This window comes from Populus trichocarpa, chromosome 14, assembly GCF_000002775.5.
Source record: "Populus trichocarpa isolate Nisqually-1 chromosome 14, P.trichocarpa_v4.1, whole genome shotgun sequence".
In the NCBI taxonomy this organism is placed as follows: Eukaryota; Viridiplantae; Streptophyta; class Magnoliopsida; order Malpighiales; family Salicaceae; genus Populus; species Populus trichocarpa.
In genome coordinates, this window is record NC_037298.2 from 1,348,337 (window position 1) to 1,375,180 (window position 26,844).

General features: G+C 31.7%; 3 protein-coding genes across 3 annotated transcripts; all 3 read left to right on the plus strand.

Moving 5' to 3' along the window:
* Positions 1-14,072: 14,072 nt before the first annotated feature.
* Positions 14,073-15,508, plus strand: LOC18104835 (probable carbohydrate esterase At4g34215). Its single transcript, XM_006374810.3, has 2 exons — positions 14,073-14,806; positions 15,101-15,508. Exons 1-2 carry the CDS (start codon positions 14,216-14,218, stop codon positions 15,401-15,403), a joined length of 894 nt encoding a protein of 297 aa, XP_006374872.1. The 5' UTR covers positions 14,073-14,215; the 3' UTR covers positions 15,404-15,508.
* Positions 15,509-19,549: 4,041 nt separating this feature from the next.
* On the plus strand, positions 19,550-21,305 carry LOC18104836 (probable carbohydrate esterase At4g34215). The gene is made up of 2 exons (XM_006374812.3): positions 19,550-20,195; positions 21,023-21,305. The coding sequence occupies exons 1-2, from the start codon at positions 19,626-19,628 to the stop codon at positions 21,224-21,226; spliced, it is 774 nt and encodes a 257-aa protein (XP_006374874.2). The 5' UTR covers positions 19,550-19,625; the 3' UTR covers positions 21,227-21,305.
* A 2,085-nt stretch (positions 21,306-23,390) lies between these two features.
* Positions 23,391-26,500, plus strand: LOC18104837 (D-3-phosphoglycerate dehydrogenase 3, chloroplastic). The gene is made up of 5 exons (XM_006374813.3): positions 23,391-24,120; positions 24,508-24,884; positions 24,964-25,074; positions 25,165-25,260; positions 25,539-26,500. Exons 1-5 carry the CDS (start codon positions 23,583-23,585, stop codon positions 26,208-26,210), a joined length of 1,794 nt encoding a protein of 597 aa, XP_006374875.1. The 5' UTR covers positions 23,391-23,582; the 3' UTR covers positions 26,211-26,500.
* Positions 26,501-26,844: the final 344 nt, after the last annotated feature.

Consider the following 26,844-nt stretch of genomic DNA (forward strand, 5'->3'; position numbering starts at 1 on the left):
TAATCATAACAATATTGTTTTCTGTCATATATTTTTTATAAAAAAAAATCAATAAGTTGAGAGTTAACTGAGTCATTAAGTTAACCACGATTTTTTATTGAGTTAATCAAGATTTGTTTTTCTATTTTTTTCAATCCAAACATGTCTTCGAATTGATCTTTCAGGCCTGGGTTTTGGGTTCGTCTATAACTCGTGTAGCGTATCTTGTATCAAAATCTTGTACTTCTTTTTCTTCCTTCTTGTTATTTCATGTAATACTATAAGATAAAAACCACGTGATCACATAATTACATAATACAGATTTATTCAAAACATAATGGTTCAAGAGCTAAAATTTAATTATAAGTAAATAATTTTATTTATTTATTAGGTATAAAAAAAACATTATAAGCAATTATGGAGATAAAAAAAAAAGGGTTCTAGATATTATATCTTATCACAACGAATTATAAATTAAGAGGCACCGTCTGCTAAAAAAAATAAAAAAAATTAAGAGACACCATGCCGACAAAAGGTTTTGATGTTTTTAAGCAAGCATGGCAACAAGATAGATTCATAATAACCAATGTTACCTCACACGTGGCTAAGAGTATGAATTGGATGAATTTGATATTTTAGTTTTGAATACTGGATTCATCATTTAAAAAAAATAATTGAATTCATTTAAATACATCATGTTAGTATAGAGATACACCTTATAAATAAAAACCGAGTACACACGAGTTCGAAATTGAATAATCTTGTTAGCTTGCGAGATGAGTGAGGAGTCTCATAATATAAAAGGTTTGGAAATAAGATTAATGTGTTAGATAATTGGTTAATTTTTTAATTTAAGTAATTTAATCTATTATTTATAGTTAAGGTATTTGGTAACTTGATATAAAAAACTTAGAGGATTGATAATTAGTAGTAGGTGATGTCTGCTAAGCCAATATGATCGGTACTTATTGTAGTAGCAGGTAATGTCTGGTAAGTCAGGTAACTAATAGGTGTTGCAGCAGCATATAATGTTTAGTAAGTCATGTGATCGATAGTTAGAGTAATAGCATGCGATATTTGTTAAGTCAGATGACCGATAATTGTGGTGGTAGCAGGTGATGCCTAGTATGTCATGTAATCGATAGTTAATACTTATAAAAAATCTTTTTTGATAGACATGAGAATTTTTCAATGGTAAAATTAATAATTTTATAGCGATAAAAAATACAATGATATTTTAAAGATTTTATGCTTGAATATTTTTTCACCTCTCCTTTATCGTTGTATTAGGTTTTAATATAATTACCCTTTTTTTCAATTTTTTAATCTTAATTTTTTTTCTCAAAATTCATTTTTACACGGACAAGAAAGAGATGCTATATATCAATAAAAGAGTATAAAATAGGCGAATCAATTAACTAAGGGACCGAACTACATAATATGAGCAAATTCAAGGACAAATAGTGTCATGAACCCACTTAGTTAAATTGAAAAGGGCTCTGGTTACTGGTACACACCGCTAAAAAAGAATTTATTCTTACACAAAATTAGTGTTCGAGAATATAATAGCTTCTATTATTTGTGAGTGATTTGAAAAAATTATTGATTTTATATTTTTTAAGTTTTTTTAATGGTTTTAACATGGTAATGAAAAAAAAAATTGAAATTTTTTTTAATATATTTTAAAATAAAAAATATTTTTGAAAAATTATATACACTAAAATACCAAACAAATAGAGACGTGCATCACTGAAATTCCTTGATTAGACACTCCCCACTCATTCCTTCTAAAGAGATGTAAAATAACATAGCAGAGGAGGAGCAGTAACCATTCAGAAATGATAACGACACTGTCTACCTTTATGACAATACAGTACAATACCAGGGTCCCTCCTCAAAGCAATTATTACGTACAACATACGATTGACGTTATAAATTTTGACCCTTTATAAGGCCGGTTGCAGAATCAACCCTGAGTTACTTTTAAAAAAATATAAAATTATTCTGTTTTGACAATTAAAAATTAAAAAAAATTAATGAATTAAGAATCGGTCAGCCTGAATCAACTAGATCATCAAATTAATATTGTATTTTTTACTGATTTAGTCAAGTTTTTTATTTTAATACAGATTAGTTAAGATCTCGAGTTCCGAGTTAATTTATTAAATCTGTATATTAATTTATTAACACCCATGCCTGAGGTAAAAAAAAAATAAAGAAAAAGAGAGAGAGAAAATCCGAAGAAAAGCAACAAAAACAGAGAGCCTAAAGAGAGGAAAAGGAATTGGTGTTCTTATCTTCAATATGCAGTCGTTTTGCGGGAGATTGCTTTTTAAACCCGCACCCCTTTCCTAACACCCTGCCATACATGCATAACCACTCTCATTGCCCGCACGCGCCCACCTCTTACGTAAGCATGTCCTTTACCCGTACTTCCACGTGACCTCCTCCTCCGCACGGGTGCAACTCACGTGGCAACGGAAACGCACAGTTTTGAGGCACCTTTTGTATTAGGGGTGACTTGGTTCATCTTTTGCGAGAATCAAAGGCATGTTAAGTAGAGATTACTCTTCATTGCCGGCTTATGGAATCTGGGAATGTCTAGAACCGGTTTTACATTTTGATATCATGTACGTTTATTATTTATTCTGAAAAAAATAAGAAATTATTATTTTTTCATGTTTACATTTTCGATCTTGGGATTTAGATATTCATATAGATTGAATCTTCAGATAAACACCTTGAATTGTAAGAAATCCCCTCCCTCTTCCCTCTTCCCTCTTCCCTCTTTTGAGTGCGATTTTTTTAAAAAAATCAAGTAATATAATTAATTTCTTCCTTTATTATTTTAAAAACCGACCCGGTTTAAGCTCGATATAAATTAGGTTTAATTTAGATCTATCCAAGAATTATCCTAAATCAACAACCTTGCAATATTGGTATTAAGGGTCAGCATGTTGTACTGCAGCATTGTTTCTGGTCAGTATGAGAGAAATCATTGAGCACAATATGGTCCCAGTAGCGGTGGGCATGCTTAAGGTTTGCCTTTTAGCAGCAATTATAATGCTTTGGATTCCTGCAATTGTGCCATATGCTACAGATTTTTTGCGAAACATTGTGTCAGTCCATTCGGAAGTGCATGTTTTCTTCAGAATTATAGATAATTACAGATTAATCTGAGAGTTAAAGAATGTAGAGGGATCTGGGCGAGTCACATGGTCTGGAAAGAGGAAGGATGTTTCCTCTCTCGCTCGAGCTCGTGATTTAAGTAATAGTCACTGACTCACTGGCTTAATATAATAAGATGATGAAGACCGCGAGGAAGCAAAGCTCCCATTTCTGGTCTCGGAAAGGCTAACCTTCGAATCCGAACAGACAGGAGAAAATATTTGTTTCCATAATTTAAAGCAAGTGGCATCGTGCCTTGTTTGAATCCACAAGAGCATCACGTAAAATAACAAGACGTTGAGAAGAAAAAGGTCCCAGAAGATTGTACGCATGTGGGAGAAGAATAATAACCCAGGATTTAGCCCTCATGAACCACAATGGTGCTTGGATTCCCTGGAACCAATTAGAAGATAATCATCTTTCTATAATTTTCATAGGAGCATTGAGTTATAATTAAATATTCAAGCATATTTAAAGGGCACTAAATGCACTTTTCAAATGCATAATTTAATAGCAACTCTTCTTTATTTCTTTCTTTTAAATCATAATTAATTAAACAATGTTGGATAGTCCTGTTAATATACATGGATAATATTAAAATTTTATATGGGAATTTTATCGAAACATTATCTAAATTGATACAATTATTTCTTCTTTTTTTTGTATTTAAACAGGAACAATAGCAAATTAGATATTTATGATGATGCATATGGCTTCAAATTTTTAAGACTGTATAATGAAATATTAATAATCCAAATTGCTTTTTTATTAGTTGGAGACGCATTTTAATTTATATTACACCTATTCAGTTAAAACATCTTTATTTATCAATGATATTGATTGAAATGAATAAAGAAAAAAAATATTGTGACAGGAAAAAAAATAAAAAAACCAAATTGTAGATACATGTATGATAAACCCAAATTTAATAGACAAAAGAAAAAAACCCAAAAGACCCCATTCAATGTACTTTGACACAATAACTCCATGGACTCGTCTTAGATACGTTTTAGCCCCCCTCTCCATAAAAACACAAGACTTATGAGGTATAAATACATTGTGAATCTTTCAAATACGATATTCACAATATCTTTATTCTCAACACTTTTAAATACATATTTTCAGTATTTATCTCTTTAAAATATCATTACACTTTCTTTCTTTACAAAATTACTGACTTAAGCATATGAGAGTCATTACATCCATCAAAATGAATTTTTTACAAGTACCAGCTACTAGCCACCTTAGTTTACCAGACACTATTAACTATCAGTTACCAATCACATAGGCTTTGCATACGAAGCTATCAAATACCTTAGTTAGAAAGAATGGATCAAATTACTTGAACTAAAAGCATAACCGATTATCCAACATACCAACTTTATTCTTGGACGTCTTGATTTTTGAGACACGTTAATGTATATAATATATTCTACATTCTCCATGCACAATCAAATTAATATATATTACATTGGATGATTTTATCATTTTGCTAGTAAAGTCTTTAATTAAAAAATAATAAGCATGTAAACAATACATAATTCAGTTATTGTATTGTCATAAATTTTTAAATAATTTAAGTGGCTCTAACAAGAATTGATTCGATGTGGATGAAAATTTTATAGTGTCCAGAGAATAATTAATCACATCTTAATATTTACTTCGTGAGCCCGTCCACTACAAGATTTAACAATTTTACAGACGGAATTTTTCCGTCGGTGTAAGACACATATTCCGTCGGTAATTAATTTACCGACGGAATCATCGACGGAAATGCTCCGTCGGTGAATCTTTCGTCGGTAATTTTTTTTCCGTCGGTAAATCCGTTGGTAATAAAAAAATAAATTTATCCGCTTCATTTTATCGGTATATCCCTCTGTAATAATATTTTTTTATTACCAACGGATTTACCGATGTATTTACTGATGGAATTTCCGTCGGTAATTATTTAAAAACATTTTTTTAAAAAATCATTTTATAAAATTATAAAATAATTAAATTAGCATAAATTAACACTGTATAATATATACTCAAAATGCTTGGAAAAAGAATAAGAAAATCAACTCAAACAAATTTGCAACAAATAAATAAAACGAAAAAATAAATTCAACTAAAAAAATTCATATGAAAAAAATAAAGTTGCAATTGCTAAAAATTTAAAAATCCTATAAATAAATGAACTAAAAATTGATCTCATATGAAAAACAAATCTCACAACAACATTTATACAATTATTAAGAACAAAAACAATTAAAAATAAAATAAAAAACAAATATAGTGAAAAAAATCATGAAAAAAGAAGAAAAAAGAAAAATCTTACCTTAATGTAGTTGCAAGTGAAGCTAAGGAGAGAGAAAAAATTTCGTTAAGCATATTAATTAAAAAAAAAACTAAGAGGATAAAAGAAGAAAGAAGAAGAAGACATACCCATGCATGGAGGAAAAGAGAAGGAGATGAGGAGAGAAAATAAGAGAAAGAAATATATATTGATGTTTTTTACATATAGTGAGGAAGAACAAGAAGAAGTAGAAGAACAAGAAGAAGAAGAATAATAAGGAGAAGAAATGAGTCTGTCTCTTGTGAAATAAGGGGATTCAAGCTTTTTATTGGGGCGCGTTACCGACGGATAATTGAATATTAATATTTTTTAATTATTCCGTCGGTAATTCCATCGGTAATATTTAATTTAAATTTTAAATTTCGTAAAATTTTTTCAGAAACCGCCAACAATTACCAACGGTTTTTCAATCCGTCGGTGATTTCTTCTGTAATATTTAAATGAAAATTTTAAATTAATTGAATTTTTTCAGAAAACCGCTAAATAACACTTTCTGGAAAATACCAACAGAAAATTCCGTCGGTGATTCCCTTTGTAATTGACATGATGAACAGTGTTCACAGTTTACCGACGGAATTTTGCGTCGGTAATTCTGTTGGTAAAAATAACACGTCATCTTTTTTTTTTTGCTTTGTTTTAAATTTTTTCCCCATGGTAATTCTGTCGGTATATACCGAGGGAATATTTCTGTCGGTAAAATCCCTCGAAAATTTACCGACGAAAATATTCTCTCGGTATTTCCGTTTGTATTTATCAATTTTCTGGTAATGGTCTTAAATAAATAAATAAATATAAAGAGAAAAGAAAAAATAAAACACACAACTCATAAAACATGATAAGATTATCTCCATCTAATATTTTTTTCTCCCAATTATATCTACTTTTTTCTTTAAAATGAGTCTAGAAAGTAACTAATTAGATATCATTAATTATTGTCTAAACACCATAAAATTTCTCTCAATATGGATACAATTTCTTTGTTTTTTTTTCTAGTTTTACTTCTATAAAAAGTTATTCAGCATACCTCTTAAATTAAAGTATACAATATGAATTTTTAATTATTGCAAAAAAGAATAATAAAAATCAAACAAATTGTAAGAAACCTTATAAATCTAAAGTTTTAGGTTAGTTTTTGTTTTATCTCTTCTAGAAACTTTAATAATGTTCTTTCTTTTTCTTTTTCTTTTGTTTTTTATAGGAACACATAACATAACATAGTCTGTCTCTCTCTGTCTCTCTCATGAATTATTAAGGGTCCCACCCAGGAACATAGAGACTTGTGAGAGTCCTAAATTTCTTCGTCCCAGCCGGGCAGTTAAATCATGCCGAACCCAGAAACAACACGTGGACTCACAGATGATGACTGAACAGCCGATGCCCTAACCACCTGGCAGTTCCACGGATGCTCTGTTAGAAGGAGAGGGTAATTGGGCATTTATAAATAGGCAAAATAACATAGAGTAAAAAGATTTGCTGAAATAATAAATTTATAAAAGTTATAGTTCTAAGTCGTGACATCAAACTAAAGGTATATTATAAAATGGATGAACACAGAGCTAAGTTAGTCATCTTCATGCATGTTCATTTTCTTTTCTTTTTCTTTTTTTTAATGAATCAAAATATAAAAATCAAGTTTTGTATTCATTTTATTTATGTAAATAAATAAAAAACATATAATTTTAAAGCAGATATATTGTATTTCAGAAATATTATATTTATTAAATATTATTTTTTTAAGTGTGACAAGAAAAAAAATTATTTTATATAATTTTTTTAAAATGGGATGATTTTAATAATTTTTTTCCTGTGCTAGTTAAAAAAAAAAAAAAAAAAACCCGAAGTAGGGCATGGGTTAGTTTTGTCTGTTTCAGTTGACGTGGCAACGTGGGACCAGGAACTGTAACGGACCTAACTGCGAGCATTTAAAAATCTTTGGCCACGTCAATAGAATGCCAGCCAGAACCCACTAAATTTAGCCCGAGTTCCAAGAGAATCATAGTCTAGGGATTCGCAAAGAGACGTTAAGTGGGGACCACCAACATGATTTTCCGATTCATGCATCCATCGTACGACTCGAATGAAGAGCACCTGACGTCTGCTAATGAGAGCGTGTGGGAGGATATTTTACTCGTACGGATTGTTAACACCAACTCTTCGATTGTTTTACTGCTTTCATATCTTACTCGCATCTATTAATTTTCATATCCTTTATTTATCAAACTCGTTCACCCCATTGTTTGCTTTAGGTTTTAATTGAATTAAAAAATATTAATTTTATTAAATTTGGTTAGATTGATTTAGTCAAGCTTAATTTAAATTTAAACTAGTTAGTATTAGAATTTAAAAATAAATAATAAATTATCATTTTGAAAAAAAATTAATCCACTAATATTTAGGTTGACAATGCAACTCAATAGTTCATATTTTTTTTTCTAATCAAAACTTCAATCATGAATAAAAATACGTGTGATATTGTAGTAGCGGTTATTTTTTTAAAGTGTTTTTTATTCAGGATTGCATTAAAATAATTTTTTTATTTTTTAAATTTATTTTGACATCAATATATATATAAAATAATAATAATAATTTTTAAAAAATAATAAAATTTAAGTAAATGATATTTTAATTGTGGTGCAAAGTACACTATCACTATGATCATAGATAGCAAATTTTGTTGTCAATAACACACAATAACACTTGGAAAATGAGAGATCATCAATACATATTTTTTTATTATTCTCTCTCTACCCAAAAGTTATCAATGCGTACACAGAGAAATATTGAGTTAGTTTATGTACGGTGGTAGTCAAAATGGACACGTGCATGTTTTAATACATGTTCAGTATTATATTTTGATGTTTTTTATTTGAAAATATATTAAAATATTTTTTAATTTTTTAATATTAATATATAAAAACCATAAAAAATTAAATAAAAATAAAAATTTAATATTTTTCCAAGTGAAATATATTTTTAAAATATACTCAATAACATAATTTATCATATTTCTAAACACTCAATTAGTTGGATATGTACATAATATCATTTTATCAACTTTCATTATGAGCATTTAGTTCAAATTTTCGGTGTGGGTGTCGAAATTTTCCATTTGGTTTGGTTTCGATCAAATGTTTCTGAAGCAACAATTGGGATCAGATAAAAATAGTTTGATCGAATAATTTTCACCGTCTCCCCAAAATGGAACATAAACTGTGTAATTGCAAAAAAAACAAAACAAAACAGAGAGAGCATCCACTTATGGTCCCGAGCATCTATAATAAACTAAGCAAATTCTTTGATGTTTTTTATTTGCTCAATGGTTCTTTATCATTTCTTAGACGGTTTAAAAAGCAACAATTTACCTAACCTGACACCAATGAAATCCTTAAAAACATGAGATTGGGTAACCTCAACTACGTGTTCGAAATTGACTCCGAGGATGGTTGTAACGTATTTTGACTCGGTGTGATCATGAGCCATCATCCTTTAACCGCCTACCGCCCGCCCGCCGACGCGAAGGAAGATATTTCAATGCAAGGCAGACGGTCCAATTTTCCACATCCCATCTTATAACTTTGAATTTTCAGCCCGAACCAAATGTAAGATATTCAAAACATTCGTTGCCATGGAATGTTGATTTTTCTCTTTAAACCTCTTATAAATTTAACAAATAACATTATTTTAAAATTACGTCACTTTATTTTGTATAAAAAAACTTTTAAAAAATTCCTTCACCAATCATGGAATGACAAATCAGGTTATCAAAAAAAAAAAAAACAAATTTTTAAACGGTCTAATTAGAGCTAGATTCTAAATTAAAAGGTCACCATATTAACCCATCATATTAACTAGTCAGATCTTGAGTTTGCTCTTCAAAAATCACCAGTTCGAGTCCCATAAATCTCAGGGTCACTGGAGGCTTACATGGTCGTTAACTTCAGGTCTCATAAGATTAGTCGAGGTGCGCAAAACCTTATCCGGACACCCATGTTAATCTAAAAAAACAAATTTAGTTATTCCAAAAAAAAGGTTAGAAGGACTAATTTAGGAAATTACTAAAAATAAATTAGAAACATCTTGAAATCAGGACGAAAATAATAGTTTGAGGAATCCATTTTGGCTTTCCCCTCTTAAAGAATCCAACTAGGTGATAAAACGTCATCTGTCTCCATTTATAATCGTTGTTATCATTATTCGCTAACGTTGTGACTTGTTGAGAGAACATCATTATCCAAGTAGTCAATATATTAATCAACCAGGTGGATTACAACTAACATCGTGTTCATCCTAGATTTTATTAATAATAGACTTTGTAATATTTTAATAGGTTAATTAAACAAACGATTTGCTGAAATCAACAAGTCTTGTGGTTACCTCTCAATTATGCAATCCTGCAACTACACATCTTCTCGGATTTGTTGCGTCTTGGCATGGGAAACCAAACAATTTTGGATCACGTCAAAAGGGCTGGACCGGAGCCACTTGCTCCCTTGATGGCTACGACATTACGGTCAAAGGTTGGCCAATTATTTGATAGGTGGACTCACTAGAGATAAAACCAACCTTGGCAAGTAAAAAAAAAAGACTAAACGTGTTTAGTTCTTTGCTGGGTTAACGTACAAATTGCTTATTAACTATAAATTACAAGGCATCAGCCCTTTACCGTGAATTATTCATTAGAGATAAAACCAAGCTTGTATGGGTTGGGTTTGACCCAACCCAAAAAAATAAAACTAAAAATTATTTATGCATTGATTTAAATTTATTTTATTGGTTTATTAACGGATACCAGAGTTAGAAATATCATATGGCATACGTTTTTTTTACTATGTCGTAGGTGTGCGGCGTTACACGTGTTTTTCTTTGTAGTCCTTGGTTTCGGATTTCTTCAATTAAGTCCCTAATTGGTTATCAAACTTCAATATTTATGCAGTTAAGCCCCTGATTTGACCAAATTAACTCTCAAAAATTATATTTGACCCCAGAACTTTAATTTCTTCCAATTAAAACCTAAATTGACTTTAAAATTAATTTTTCTTGCAATCAAACCCTCCATAAATTCAATTTAGCCTTTAATAAATTTAATTGAGTCCAATAAACATCTGATTTTAGACATTTCTTCCTCAAATTGCATTTTCTTTATTAGTCGGGCTCTCATCAGTCAATGATATACTGTCAAATTTCAATCCTTGTATTTTTAAACCTCATCAACCAATTTTTAGTCATTTTCCGGGCGCTTTGGCATCCCCTTCTCACAGTTATTATTTTTTGATTTTTTTTGTTTTTATTTTGAATATATATATTTTTTATTTTTGGAAGAGAAAAAAATAAATTTTAAGAGTAACCCAAAAAGGGTCATGACATACTACATAATATTTACCAACGTCAAAGTTGGAAGTATTTGTAGTTAAATATTCACTGACATCAGAGTCAGGAATATTATAAGTAGACCATCTTAGTATAAACCAACAAACTCTTAGCAATTTAAGACAAAGCCAGCAATGCAACATGCCTCAAGCAGGACGCTTAAGGGGTCATAATATCTTTTCTTTTGCGTAACCAATCCCTTACCATAGAATCTCTGTTGACGAGTTAGGGTTCCTAATGATCATAATACTAGGTGGCGACTCTTTAAATAAGACATTTCCCCATCAAAGAACAAGATGCCAGAAACCTGTTCTTTTTTATAAATTGTTTTTAAGGTCTCCGCGATGTCGGATGCGACAAGTACCAAATTCAGTTATAAAAGCTATTTTCTCTTCATCTTTAGGATGCATGAGAATTTGATGGTATCCTGGGTTGGAATCCACGGAGCTTAAGAATTCAAAACTCGTCGTAGTGTATACCATACAATCAATTCCTAGGAGTGGATAACTGTCTTTTGAGCATACTTCGTTGAAGTCAGTAAAGTCCACACATATCAACCATTTGTCGTTACTTTTCTTGACCATAACGACATTTGCTAACCAAATCAGGTATAATACCTCCATAATGAAGCTAGCGGTCAGAAGTTTATCTACTTCTTGAGTTATAGCCATTTGTCTTTCTCCCCTAAAATTTCTTTTATTTTGGGTGTACTGGATGTGTAGTTGGATCTGCCCTCAACTGGTGGGTAGCTATTTTTGTACTGATGTCTGGCATCTTTGATGCATCTGTTGTGAAATTTAACTTTTGGGTCTGTAGGAGCTCCGTCAATTATTATTATTGTGTTGGTGTTAAGGTGGATCCCACCTTGGCGATTGTTTCTTTATCTCCCCCAAACAAACATTCTTTAATTTCTTAGCAGCCTCAATTCTGATTTCTATTCTCTTTTTAAAAAACTCGTTTTGGTCCAATATCATCACTTACTTGCCCTTCAAACAAGTAGCTACGCATTGTCTTGAAGTTGTCTGATCGCCCCACGTTATGGCTACTTCTTTCTGAGTTGGGAACTTCAAATCCAAGTACCGGTATTAATGACGGTGTTGATTTGATATAAAAAGGGTTTTCTGATAACGACATTATAAGCAAATGCCATATCAATCATCATAAAGCTTTGCTAGAGTGAAACACATTTTGGAGGGGTGCTCATTACATATAACATATAACTCTAAGGCACCATTAACTGGTACACCCGAACCCTCAATACCAATAAGGGGATTTTTTTACCGGCATTAGTTTTAAAGAGAGGATTCCCACTTGGACCATAACTTTTGTAGAGAGGATGTCAACTACACCACTATCATCTACCTGTATCCGATGTACTCTGTGATTAAAGATAATGATGAAAATGATGAGAGCGTCCTCATATGAAAAAATCACTCCTTTTACATCTTTAGGAGTAAAGAATATTGGCTCGTTTCATTGAACAAACATTTTAGCAATAGTAAACACTTGTCTCCCATATTTTCTCTTTCCATTGTCAGAGTCCCCCCCCTCCCCAACAAAGGTTGCTCCTAAGATTACAGTGATCTCAAGTAAAGTTGTAGCGTATTGACCAGGGTTTTTTTTTATTCTGCTCAGGACGAAAATCCTTCTTTAGAAACTAGTGAAGGTAGTCCTTAGCGATTTGTCTTTCAATTTCTTTCTTCAAGACATAATATTTTCTCGTAAAGCACAAGTTCTTTGAGTCTGGCATATTCGTTAGAGCCATGCTTCCCTCTTGTTTGTTCAATAATCAAGAAGCAAATCAAAGATTTGTAGGATAGATCGTTGTGTTGTTTCACTTACAATTAAAGAAATTTTTTTAATTTCTTAGTTCTAATTAATTACTATTGATTTTGTATAATGTTAAAATTTACTTTAAGGGATCATCTAGAGAGAGGAAAATCAATGGATATGACTCGAGACGGCCCGACACAAAAGAAAAATGGATAAGGATAAATTATTGTGTGGTTTCACTTATAATTGGAAAATTTCTTGGTTTCAAACTTAGGCATGCCAATTCAACTTGAACTTTAATGATATTGACTCAACTTAAACTTAATAAGTGATAGTTGTTTTACATAATTAGTAGGGTATGAATATTATTAATTTCAACTCGAAGTCAGCCCAAACTTAATCCAAAATAAATATTTATATTATATAGATATATTTTTAGATCATTTAGATCATTTTTTAATATATTATGATATATATACATATGTTAATATTGATATAAAACAAACAAACACAAACACACATAATATTTTTATTGAATAATTAATTATAATGAATAATGAATAACCATATAGAAACTCAAAATTAAATAAATAATTTATAAATATTTAATAATAAATAAAATATAAATATTAAAAAATATAACTAATGAATACCCATCGCCATCCCTGTTCAAGCCCCAATTAATTGTTTATTTTTTTCTGATAGTAATGGAGGCGTCATCTAGGCTCCGAACGGCCAGCACTCTCCTGGTCCCATTTCATGCGGTGTTGGGCTTGACTTGGATAAACATCTACCCTTGGAAAATTCAGTATTGCTTCAAGTTATTGAAAAGAAATACGTGGGCTTAGTTTTATTTTACTCCTCCGAGCAATATTGGTTTTATGAGTTTTTTCTCATTTATTTATTCTCCATCATTATTTTTTATTGATTAAAATACATGTTGATTACCTTATTTTCATTCCATGTGAATGTTTGGTATCATCAGTAATAAATAAAATAAAACTAAAACAGAATAAATAAAAACTTTATTCATTGATTAGACTATCAAATTGTTTTTGTTACCTAAGAGGCTTTGTTCTCTGGCTTAAAAAAAGTAGCAGAATGATATTTGATCAATATACACAACTCTATCTATAGCATAAATAATCTTGATAAATTAATACTCAGTAAATTAATAGTATTAATTACATAATATTTTTTTGGGTCTCGATTTAAATTTTAAAGTTTAAATAATATCTCGATTAAATAATATTTTAATTAATTAATAAGTATTCACTGCCCAAGAATATTAATTTGTAGAGATTTAATATTTTTCTTACATTTCATGTGCAAATTCAATTTTCCTCCTCCCCTTTCTTTCCTTTTATTTTCCTGTAATAAAAAAAAAGGTTTTCCCCCATGATCTTGCCACATGCCTTGTTTCTTAAAAAATGTACCTGAGAAATAATCAATCTTCTCTTAATTAATCACCAGACTATAAAAAAGGCTTCCACTTTGCTTTCAAAATGGGGTGAGAGGCGAGACTGAGAAAACAAGAAAGAGGTGTCTCGTTTGCGACATCTCAACGCAAAGTGAGAGAGAACCTGAACGATGCTTTCCTTGTTGTTCTTGGTTCTTCTAACTCAAAGCAATCTATCCATATCTGAACAACTGCCTCAAAACATATTTATCTTAGCCGGACAGAGCAACATGGCCGGTCGTGGAGGCGTAGTCAACAACACCAAGAACGGCATCCCCTCATGGGACGGCATTGTCCCTGTTCAATGCCAACCAAACCCATCGATTCTCCGGCTAAGTGCCAGCCTCACATGGGTCCAAGCCCATGAACCTCTACACGCCGACATTGATTATAACAAGACCAATGGGGTTGGACCAGGGATGTCGTTTGCCAACGCAATCTTGACGAAAGTGCCTAACTTCGGCTCCATTGGTTTAGTACCGTGCGCCATCGGAGGGACTTCTATAAGTGAATGGGCAAAGGGAGGTTTCCTCTATGACCAATTGGTGAGGAGGACTCAGTTTGCCTTGCAGAGGGGGGGAGTCATTGGAGCCATGCTATGGTATCAAGGAGAAAGTGATACCCAAATCAGAGAAGATGCTGATGCGTATAAAGGAAGGTTGGACAGGTTTTTCATAGATCTCCGCGCCGATCTAGGGTATCCAACGCTACCAATAATCCAGGTAATTAAGGGCTATTCTTTCACATATGTCTGGATTGCTTCTAAACATCATGCACACCATTTTAAAACATGAAAACTAAATCTACAATTGCAATCAAGTCCCAGGAATCTTGGCCTTCTTGACTTGATGCTTGAACAAAAAAATATAGAGGAAGTTTGATGAAACAAAACAACATGCTCAGTCAACAAAAACAAAGAATAAAATTAAAATGCGTGTGTGGATAGCCAGCTCACCAGATCTGAAGCAACAACCGTTGACCGAAAAGCATATAACGTTAATTGTTTAAATTGTTAGGTGGCTCTGGCATCCGGGGAGGGGCCGTATGTGGAGATTGTGAGAAACGCTCAACTGGGAATTAACCTTCCTAACGTGCAGTGTGTTGACGCCAAGGGACTTCCACTAGAACCAGACAGGGTGCACCTTACCACGCCGGCTCAGGTTCAACTCGGTCAGACTTTGACCGATGCATTTCTTCAATCCCTGTCTAGCCCAATTCACATTGCCAATAATTCTTGTAGGAGATTTTCAAATCTCATGTTTCACTTTCTTATCGGTCCATTATTGAGATTTGTTCTGTTGATTGTAGCTTTTACGTAGATTTTCTTTCTCTTAAATACAACTTGCAGCTACAGTGACTTGTAGAACAGCTAGAATGTTGCAGTAAAGCCGAAGGGCATGTCTATTGAACAAAAGTTATTTAAATGGAACTGACTCGTGAACTCCATCGATTAAAATAATAATATTATTGAAAAATAAAAATAAAAATATTATTTTAATTTTTTTTAATGCAAACTAGATATTCATCCAGTCCCGGGCATATCTGGTTACTCCGATTTAATTGAATCATCTCCTATCTTAATTTTTTAAACACGGACCGAGTGAAGTTTCAAATTATTTTATTGACTTGAGTTAAGGGATGTTGGGTACAGTAATGTTTATTTTTTAAAATATTTTTTATTTAAAAATATATTAAAATAATATTTTTTAAATTTTAATCAATCATCCTAAAAATGACGAATAAAAAATAATCTGAACAACGTTGCTCCTGTGGTTGTGTAATTGTGCCAATGCCTTGGGCACTAAACTAGTGACCTAATGGCAACCACTTTGAATCTTTTGGGTCTCACTTTACTATTAATATTAATTAATTAACAAAAACACAACACTAAAGGAATCTAATTCACTGTTATAGCTTTTTTTGTTTTTTTTTTTAATTTTATCCTTTAACAATTTTTTTTATCATTTCATATTAAATTGTTTTATAACAAAGCACTAAAGGTATGACTAAATCATTATAGCCACACTCATAAAAAATTATTTATTATAATAGTTTTTTGTTTTTTTTTATTTAGTTTTTTATTATTATTTCACCCTTTAACAACCCAATCTTTTTTTTCTATCAAAGTTGTCCTTCAATATTAAGTTATTTTTTAACAAAAAACCAAAGGGTGTGGCTAAACACACTTACAACACTATTTAATGAAATAATGTTTTTTGTTTTTTATTTATTTAATTAATTTTACCCTTTAACAATCCAATTTTTTTTTTAAATTTCATCATTCGATATTAGGTTATATTTGAATTTTGTGCCTTCGTAATGTTTTTTTTGTTTCCTTTCTGCCGGGTTATGTATCGATCTTGTTAATTTAGTTTCTTTCCTTGATTTCAACCTTTAAAATTAGATGTTTTGAAATTGGAGTTTTGTGATTTTCTTTATTTTTTTTTCTATAAATTTAACTTGATCTCATAAATCGGGTCATTGGTTTGACATGTTAATCCGAATTGACTCTATTAATTATTTTGGATTCTTTTTTAATTGAATATCTTTTTAATTGGGCTTCGTAATTTTGTTTGATTTGCTTTTTATAGAATTATCTCGATCTCACGACTCGGGTCGTGAGTTTGTTAGGTTGACATAGTTTGACTTGGTTTATTTTTTATCATTTTTAATTGATTTTCTTTTTAATTTTACTCTCTAGCAACTCAATCTACATTTTTTATTATTTATTTTTTAATTTTATCCTTCAATATTAGGTTGTCTAAGAATTGAGCTTCGTAATTTTTCTCAATTTACTTTACATACAGTTTTTCCTGGTTTCATTGATTTTTTTTTCTCGATTTCAACCTTTAACATTAGATCTGTTGGAAATGGAGGTTTATAGATTTTTTATTTGTCTTTTATGAACTTATCCCGATTTCATGACTATGGTTGCAGGTTTAACGGGTTAACCCGAGTTGACTTTGATTTTTTTTTATTTCATTCTTTAATATTAGGTTGGTTGGAGATTGAGATTCTTAGTTTTTTTTATTTGTTTTTTATAGGGTTATCATAATATTATAATCTAGGTTAAAGGCTTGAGAGATGAACCTCTATTGACTCAAGTAGTTTTTTTATTTATCTTTTTTAATTTTCATCATTTAACATTAGTTTGATTAGGAATTAGTCTTCATAATTTATTTTGATTTATTTTCTATAGGGTTATCATGGTTTCATGAGTCGTGTCATATATTTGACATGTTAACTCGAGTTGATTTAATATGTCATCATTTTAATATTTGAAAAAAAAATATCATTCAATAAATGATTATATCAATATTTAAAAAAGATAATATTTTTAGTTCATGATTTATTTTTAAAAACAAAAACATGTTAATAAAGCTTGAACATTTTTTTTTATGTTAACAAAATTGATTTGACATACATTACAACGTGGGTCAATTATCTATAATATATTGTTTTTATTTTTTTAATAGTTTTTTATAATTATATATAAATGAATAAATTTGAATGTTTATTAAATAAACATGTTTGATTATAATTGTCAAAACTTAATAAACATGTTTTATTTTCAAAATAATATTATATATTTTTTTATGATTATAATTAAATTATTTTGTTTAGTCTCTTATCCATATAATATAATTTATAATTGTACTTAATTAAAAATCAGGGACATAGTTGAATTATCTTTCAAAATTTAATAGTTAATAGCTAGGGTAAAGATATATAACTCTTAAAAATGATAATTACTAAAAAAACTCACTTAATATTGTATTATCATGAACCTTTTTATTTTTTACTCTTTTTTAAAATTCAATCCTTTTTTAGAGTAAAAATAAAGATAATACTGATTGGATAAATAAAGACAAAGAAAAAACTCACTTAATCGTTCTCTAAAATAATATTGGAATAGTTTTTTTATTATTTCAAAATAAAAGGAACAACAAATACATCCATGAAACAACTATTTTTATCTTTTTATCTTAAAAAATAGTAATCAAACCCTGAAACGAAAATATATATAACCAATGATTGGAGAATGTTTTAACCAAATCATTTGCTTTCGTTTCCTTACTTGCCCTAAACATGAGAAATTTGAGAAATGTGTTAATTGTTAAATTTTATGGGTATGTTTAGTACTGTGATGTAAAGTGATTTTTAAAAAAATAATTGACTTGAAAATATTAGATTTATTTATTTATTTTTTATATCAACAAGTTAAAACTATTAACAAATAAATAAAATATCAATTTAATATTCTTTTTACAAAAAAATGTTTTTTTTTTAAATATAAAAACAGAAACTATCCATCACCAATACCATACCGAATTACCGATAATTAGTTGGGGGTAAGGCCCAAAATCCAATTCGTACAAATCTAAAATCGCGTCACTCAAGGCAGCAGAAATGGGACAGCCTACCAATCAAAATTTCCAATTTTTGGGTTGGAAAATCCAATTTTTACAAATTGATTGACGGTTCCTTTTCCTTTTTTTTCCCTCTCAACTTCTACGTTTGGAAATAATATCCCACCTTACATTGCACTTGGGGAAATTGTTTTAAACATAAACATTAAATGCATCTCCAAATTATTAGGATAGTATAATTTTGTTTTAAAATTATTTTGGTTTTTTGAATTAGGCCTTAAAAATGGATTAAGATCCTTAATTAATATTGTTTTCTAAATTTAGAGTAAAATTAATATAAAAAAATTTTAATATAGAGAATATTTTAGACCGAACTACTACTAATTTATAGGCCTCTAATTAAAAAATTATTTAATATTATTTTTCTGAAATTCACTTTTCTGAAATTTATTTTTTAAAAAAACTACTTTTCAGTAAATAAATGGAGCCTTAATTAGATTTGTTTCAAAATTGACAGATTTTGTTTATCCTTTGCAATTATTATAAAAATATTATTATTATTTTTTTTTTACAAAAAGAGAGATTCAAATTAAAAACCTCTTAAAAGTTAGAAAGATATTAATATTAATTGCATTACATCCAAATTAGCCATATAAAAATTTTATACTTTAAAATTCTATGTTTTTGTTTTTAGCTTTTCAAAATGTTTTTTTTTGCTTAAACATGTATTAAATTGATATTTTTAAGTGTTTTTTTTTAAGATTTTGTTATATTTATATTAAAAAATTAAAAAACTATTATTTTAATATATTTTTAATTAAAAAACTATCATTTAACACATTATCAAACACTCACATACTATTATTAGTGATAGTAACTAACATGTTTCAAATTACTTACCTCTGACCAAATAATTGACCAATATCTTCTTGATTCATGGCATCCTTGTTAATAATAACTAACCAAATTACACATTTACTAATTACAAAATCAAGCAAGATTTCTAATTAGAGTAATTCCCCTTTGCTCGTAAAACAAATCAATTCGTTAGCGCCGTCTAGGCTATATAACATTGTCATCTCAGTACGTAAAATAAACCTATATAAACACCTGCACCAGGGGCAAGCAATAGGCTCTCTTCTCGTAGTAAGCTTAATAAATTATAGAAGCCATGTTCAAGCTACTTATGTTGTTGCTAATGTTCCTTTCCAGTTTAGCAGCTAACGTTTCCCAGGACATCTTTATTCTTGCTGGCCAAAGTAACATGGCCGGCAGAGGCGGTGTGGAACATGGAAAGTGGCCGGACGGGAATGTCCCGCCGGAGTGTAGACCGAACCCATCAACACTTCGACTGAGTGCTAAACTCACATGGGAAGAGGCACACGAGCCACTCCACGCAGACATCGATGTGGGAAAGACATGTGGGATTGGCCCAGGCATGGCATTTGTTGATGGACTCAGAGCTAATGGCTCGAGAATTGGTGTGGTGGGTCTGGTCCCTTGTGCGGTTGGTGGGACAAAAATCAGTAAGTGGGCTCGAGGTACGCAGTTGTACAGTCAGTTGGTGAGTCGGGCTGGAGCGTCAGTGAAGGATGGCGGGACGATTCGAGCGATTTTGTGGTATCAGGGAGAAAGCGATACCGTGACAAAAGAAGATGCTGATGCTTACAAGGGAAATATGGAGACGCTTATCACCAACTTGCGTACTGATCTTAATATACCATCGCTGCCTGTAATCCAGGTACGACCCTTTGCTATTTCTTTAAAGATTTTAAGGTACGTACTATTACACCATTAATTTGTTATCTCTTTGACAATAACTAGGCAATAGTACTACTGATATAACATAAGGTGATGAAACAGTAGTGGTGGGGATGATTGTTTCAGGCCCATCAAGTCTTTTAAATTCCTCTGGTGGGGAAACCAATAATATTTGGCTCAGACCAAATTCGACTGAAAGGCTGCCATGCCTATGAGAACAGTAACATTAATTGTAAAACCATCGTGTTTTGCAGTATTAATAGTGGGTCTTGTTCATGAGAATTTCTTTGATCCTAGCATGTCAACAGAATAGATTCTTGGAATGATTAATCATCTGGAGGATACATGTCTTCTGGCTTGCAGATGTCCCGAGAAATTGATGATTGGACAACTGGTTTCAAACTTTGAAAAGGGAAACATGTTAACGACGGATCAATTCAAGAACATTTTGTTTGGATTCTACGTCAAGTATAGAAACGTTAAACATATAGGTACAAAAAGTGAAGCTAGTTCTCCGAATAAGTTTTGTAAATGATGTCCTTCAATTGGGGGTCGGGCCCTTATTAGAAGGGTAGTGATACCTGATATAGATGTTATTGGGAAAGTTCATTGCAAGATAATATTTCAAAGATTAGCTAGTAGCATCACCCGTCTGCAAAACTATCTACAGGTTCAGCTTAGGCTAGCTGTAGGCAATAATCCTTGCTCGGAATGCAAAGTTTCTATGCTGAATCCTGTTCTTCAACAAAACTTTGAGATTATTTTAGAAGCATTTTGTCCTTGTGCATAAAACTTTCTTGGTTACAGGTAGCTCTTGCGTCAGGTGAAGGCAAATTCATAGAGACTGTCAGAAGTAGTCAACTTGCAATCAACCTACCTAATGTGAAGTGCATAGATGCCCAGGGACTGGCCCTTCAAAGAGATAATCTGCACCTCACTACAATGTCTCAAGTACAAGTAGGCTTGAAGTTGGCTAGTGCCTTCATAGATTCTTTCGGCAATATGCCATGAATGAATCGCAATTATAGAGTTAAAATGTTGTGCTCGCCATGTGGACAGCAATTAAATCCTCAGACACCAACTTCCTATATTCACTGGTCTAGTTTTATAATATTACCTCATAATTATTAATAAATAATTAAATCCATCAAACAAAATGCAAAAAAATAATGTTAATGATAAGGATAAATTTTCTCAGTCTCCAAATTATTAAATACAATTAGTCTATGAACAAATTTAAATATTTAATCGAGTCTTTTTAACTTAAAACTAAGCTTTCATCCAATTTTTAAACGACACGTCTAATTGGATGGAAATATAAAATTATTGAGAATTTAATCAAATTATATTTAATTATTTTAAATATTTGTAAGCATAATACAACAATCAGTTGCCCGACATTGTTACTGTAAAAAAAAAGGACGCAGTCCATGCTTAGATTAGTAAATTCTAAAAGAAATTGATTTCTAACAACACTTATTTAATTAATTTTAATTTCCAATAAAACTCCATTCACCGCTAAACTATTGTAATCAAGCTATAGAAATTTCCTGGAAAATATCTTACAATATTAGATTTAATTAAAGTTGCTTTTGCTACTGGCTGCTCCTTGTACAGTTTCGGTATTGCGTTTATACTACACTTGAAAGTGTTTTTCAAAGCGTATTTAATTATAAGCACATCAATTTTATGTTTTTTTAAATACTTTTAGATAATTTGAATATAAACATAAAAAGATATATGAAAATACATTTATTTAACATTATTTTTTTAAAAAAATTAAACATACTTTTATCAAGGTACACTTGTTTGACTTCTTGTGCTACACCGTAGAATGAAGCACATTTTTTTCTATGCAAAAAAAAAAAAAAAAACAATGCAGATATTATTAATGATTTTTTTATTATTAATAAAAAATTAATTGTAAAATTAAACAGTTTATACCGTTAAATAAAATAAATTGATAATTATATATGCTAATAAATAATAATAAATTTGTTAATTCTAATTAAAGATTGAGTCGAAGCTTGAGATGAAGATGTTATTTTTTAAGGGAAAAAAGATGTTGAATATTTACTTCGGTTTAAAATTGAATTTCTAAAGTTTTAATTGGTTTGAATTAATAAAATAAAATTTTAATTTATCAAATTGAACAATTATTTAACAATGAAACTTATTTTTAACATTGCAAGAACCTCATATAAAACTAACTAAAATAAAATATCAAACTCAACTTCAAGTCAACTTAATATGAAATGGTTAGAATGAGAATAAAAAACCAAATGATAAAGAAAAACAAAAGAAAAAAAATATTATGTGTAATTATTGTAACCCAGATTGTGTCATTCTTTTATATTGTTTTTCCATTATTTTGTTAATATGTTTTTCCATCTCATATGATCATGATATCAAATATCATTTTATAATTTACAGAATATTAATTTTACAAAATCAAATTATAATTATTAAATAAAAAACAAAAGGACTAAATCAAGAAAAATGAAGGATATAAATGAATAAAAAAAACACAATAAAAAGAAGAAGAGTGTGAATTAAAAGGATGATTCATTGTTTATAATTTAAATATCAATTTCATGATTTATATAGCTTCAATTTTACAAAATTTTACAATTAAATAGGAAGCAAAAGAACTAAAAAAAACAGTAGATGTAAATGAAAAAGAAACCCAATAAAAAATATAAAAGAAAAAAAAATTGACATGAAGAATGTTTTCACCTCAAATCTTTTAATGTTTTTGTTAACGGACTGCACTACCACATCCACTCCGCGTTTGGTGGAACTTTATGGTATTTTGCTATAAAGTTCATGTTCTTGACGTTGAGAAGGAAACAACCACTACAAAAGAAATGTATATATTCTTCCATCTTGTTAGGTACAAATTCAAACAGATTCATTTCAATGATCAACCAATTTGCAATTAAGTATGTTAATCATGGGCCCACATGATTAAGGTATATTATACACTAATCAATGGGTTTGATTTTAATTTAATAGTATTCGTATTAAATCAATCATATAGATAAATAATATCTAGTTAATAAGTCGCTGCCAAGTGTTATATAAGTCGCTGCCAAGTGTTATTTAACTCGGTTTCAATTAACCAGGGTTAACGCATTCAATTCGTGATTAGTCCCAGACCGAGTTTAATGAGTTTAACAAGTGTGGTAGTTGGCAACCAATCCAAAGTTCTTGCTGATATGTTGCTGACTTGTCAGCATTGAAGTCCCCAAAACAACGAATACCTTCGGCCACTGGACAAGCACTTCTACCAATGAACTATACAGAGTCAACGTGAATCCTCGATTTGGTTTCAGGACTCCAAGACAGAGGCAAGGAGGAACCTGAAATGGCGGCTACATCTTCTTGGAATTTCATGGTTACTCCAACAAAGCCTTCTCTCTCGTGGAAACTCTCTTTTTTCTCTCCTTTAACTACAGTCAACGTTACCCGCCGCCAAAACAGGACGGCCAAAAGATTTGTCGTCTTTGCCACTGTATTTCTTGATCCCAAGCCCACGGTCCTCGTTGCCGAAAAACTCGGAGAAGCTGGTCTCGAGCTACTGAAAACATTTGCGAATGTTGATTGCTCTTACAACCTCGACCATGAGGAGTTATGTACTAAGATTTCACTTTGTGATGCGTTGATTGTGAGAAGTGGGACTAAGGTCACCCGCGAGGTTTTTGAAAGGTCAGGCGGCAGACTTAAGGTTGTGGGTCGGGCTGGTGTTGGTATTGATAATGTTGACTTGTCGGCTGCCACTGAACATGGGTGTTTGGTGGTTAATGCTCCCACGGCTAATACGATTGCAGCTGCTGAGCATGGGATTGCTTTACTTACTGCTATGGCTAGGAATATTGCTCAAGCTGATGCCTCTATTAAATCTGGTTTGAGCTCTTTTTTTTTCATGGTTATGCCTTTTTTAATGCTTCAATTAGTCATTATCGAGCCGGTGGCTTACTTTATTGTTGTGAGTTGAATTTTTTTCTTTGCTATGTTCTTCAATTCTCTGTTCAATATGTTTCTGTTATAATGATCAATAAGGGTTTTCTTGTTTAAACTTTACTGCACGGTCAGTGAGATTTTGGAGGATAATGTGATTTCAACAGATCTTGTTTACGCACAAAATTGTTGAGATTAGCAAATTGGTTGTATTTTGACCATATCCTTCATCAATGATCAAGTAATTTCCAAACAATGGCTTAAATAATGTCTCTGTTATCATCCAATTTTGAAATTCTTCAGCGATGTCTTATTCTCTGTTATCTGCCCAGGAAAGTGGCAGAGAAGCAAATATGTTGGGGTTTCACTTGTGGGGAAGACACTTGCTGTCATGGGGTTTGGAAAGGTTGGTTCGGAAGTGGCACGGCGTGCCAAGGGTCTTGGCATGCATGTGATTGCACATGATCCTTATGCCCCAGCAGACCGTGCCCGTGCTATAGGTGTGGATTTGGTATCTTTCGAAGAAGCTATATCGACAGCAGATTTCATCTCCCTACATATGCCTCTTACCCCTGCTACATCAAAAATGTTCAACGATGAGTCTTTTTCCCAGATGAAGAAAGGAGTCCGAATTGTCAATGTTGCTCGTGGTGGAGTAATCGACGAGGAAGCTCTAGTAAGAGCTCTGGATTCCGGGACTGTTGCTCAGGTTCTGGTTTTCTTCACTGAGTCCTCATTACCTTGTTCCCTTTTTCCGTTGAGTCTTGATAATTTTAGTATTTGTGCAGGCAGCGCTTGATGTCTTTACAGAAGAGCCCCCTTCAAAAGACAGCAAGTTGGTGCTGCATGAAAATGTGACTGTGACTCCTCATCTCGGTGCTAGCACTACAGAGGCTCAGGTATGCTTGACCATCTATCTAGGCTTCTGGTTATACTTTAATAACTTCTCATTTTTATTATCTTGCTTAATGGTGATGAGATTTAATCAGGAAGGTGTAGCCATTGAAGTAGCAGAAGCTGTTGTTGGAGCTTTAAAAGGGCAGCTTGCTGCGACTGCTGTAAATGCACCAATGCTTCCTGCCGAGGTAATTCTTACTTTCAAACCTTCAACCCCTCACAAACATTGGACTGTAGATATTTTGTGCATTCCTTTGATGAAGTGAAATAGAAATATCTCAAGTGTTAGCTTTCCACCATTTTTAAGTGATGTTTATGGATATTATATACTAGTTCAAGGATTGTGACCGCTTTGCTTTTCATCATGGTGTAGAGAAGGGCTCGTTCCCTCCCCTTATGTTTATGTACGTTGTGCAAGGTAGGGAATGATATCTTTTTTGTCCTCAGATTATTTTTCTCATTGCAGATCCTGTCAGAACTTGCACCATTTGTTACTCTGTCAGAAAAGCTTGGCAGACTGGCAGTCCAACTGGTTGCTGGTGGAAGGGGGGTGCAATCAGTTAAGGTGACTTATGCTTCTGCCAGAGGTCCAGATGATCTTGACACTCGGCTGCTTCGTGCGATGATTACCAAGGGTCTGATTGAGCCTATCTCCAGTGTTTTTATAAACTTAGTGAATGCTGACTTCTCTGCTAAGCAGAGAGGACTTAGGATAACAGAAGAGCGCATTCTGCTGGATGGTTCACCAGAAAATCCACTTGAGTTCATCCAGGTTCAAATTGCCAATGTAGAATCCAAATTTTCCATAGCAATGTCCGACTCTGGTGAGATTAAAGTAGAGGGAAGAGTGAAAGATGGGAAGCCCCACCTTACAATGGTAGGTTCATTTGGTGTTGATGTGAGCATGGAAGGCAGCCTCATACTGTGCAGACAGGTTGATCAACCAGGTATGGTTGGCAGTGTGGGGAGTATCCTTGGTGAGGAGAATGTAAATGTGAGTTTCATGAGTGTTGGTAGGATCGCTCCACGAAAACAGGCTGTAATGACCATTGGTGTGGACGAGGAACCCAGCAAGGAGGCGTTAAAGAGGATCAGGGAAATACCAGCAGTTGAAGAAATTGTGTTTCTTAAGTTGTAGTGCTCAGAATTCCATCATTCTAGAAGTATATTTCATGCTCAATTTTGGAGACACCTGTGCTGATAGTCCAAGGTTGATTTTTTTTTCCAAAACGACTGATTGTTTTTGGATCAGTTTTCATGTTTGATTATGCATTCCAATAGCCTGGTGTTTCGTTGTAGATTTTTTTTATACTCTTTGTTTTCTGTCAGTTGGTCTCTTTAGCATCACAGGTGTTTGTCACAGCTGTATTTCGATGTGAATATTCAGAAGTTACAAACTGCAGAATGGCTGTGTTGATTGTTTGTGCATTTCCATGGTTTCAAATTGTCATACTGCCTCTTGTAGGTTTTGCAGCAATCCGTTGTTGTTTCACAGCATGTTTGGTCCCCTATTTAGCTTTGATGAAATTCCAGTTCATGAGGAGTTCAGCCTATTGAACAAGAGAAAATAAGGCAACAACTGCTAACAATTCAATAGATCACGTGAGGAGCTGGTAGACATGGGGTTGAGAAATTGTTGAGTAAATTTAGCATGCCGCATCTATAGTTATAAAATTGGACTCTGAATTGATTGGAGTCTGTAACATATTAATTCAAGTTAATTTAATATTTATATTTTTTATAATGAAATTATTAATTACATATTAAAAAAA

What these genes read in the sequence shown, in the direction of transcription:
- LOC18104836 (XM_006374812.3), top strand. Translation starts at nt 19,626, where the DNA reads ATGTTCAAGCTACTTATGTTGTTGCTAATGTTCCTTTCCAGTTTAGCA. An exon ending in CATCGCTGCCTGTAATCCAG is followed by an intron (nt 20,196 to 21,022) that starts GTACGACCCTTT and finishes TCTTGGTTACAG; the next exon opens with GTAGCTCTTGCGTCAGGTGA.
- LOC18104835 (XM_006374810.3), top strand. Translation starts at nt 14,216, where the DNA reads ATGCTTTCCTTGTTGTTCTTGGTTCTTCTAACTCAAAGCAATCTATCC. An exon ending in CAACGCTACCAATAATCCAG is followed by an intron (nt 14,807 to 15,100) that starts GTAATTAAGGGC and finishes TTAAATTGTTAG; the next exon opens with GTGGCTCTGGCATCCGGGGA.
- LOC18104837 (XM_006374813.3), top strand. Translation starts at nt 23,583, where the DNA reads ATGGCGGCTACATCTTCTTGGAATTTCATGGTTACTCCAACAAAGCCT. An exon ending in ATTCCGGGACTGTTGCTCAG is followed by an intron (nt 24,885 to 24,963) that starts GTTCTGGTTTTC and finishes GTATTTGTGCAG; the next exon opens with GCAGCGCTTGATGTCTTTAC. An exon ending in CACCAATGCTTCCTGCCGAG is followed by an intron (nt 25,261 to 25,538) that starts GTAATTCTTACT and finishes TTCTCATTGCAG; the next exon opens with ATCCTGTCAGAACTTGCACC.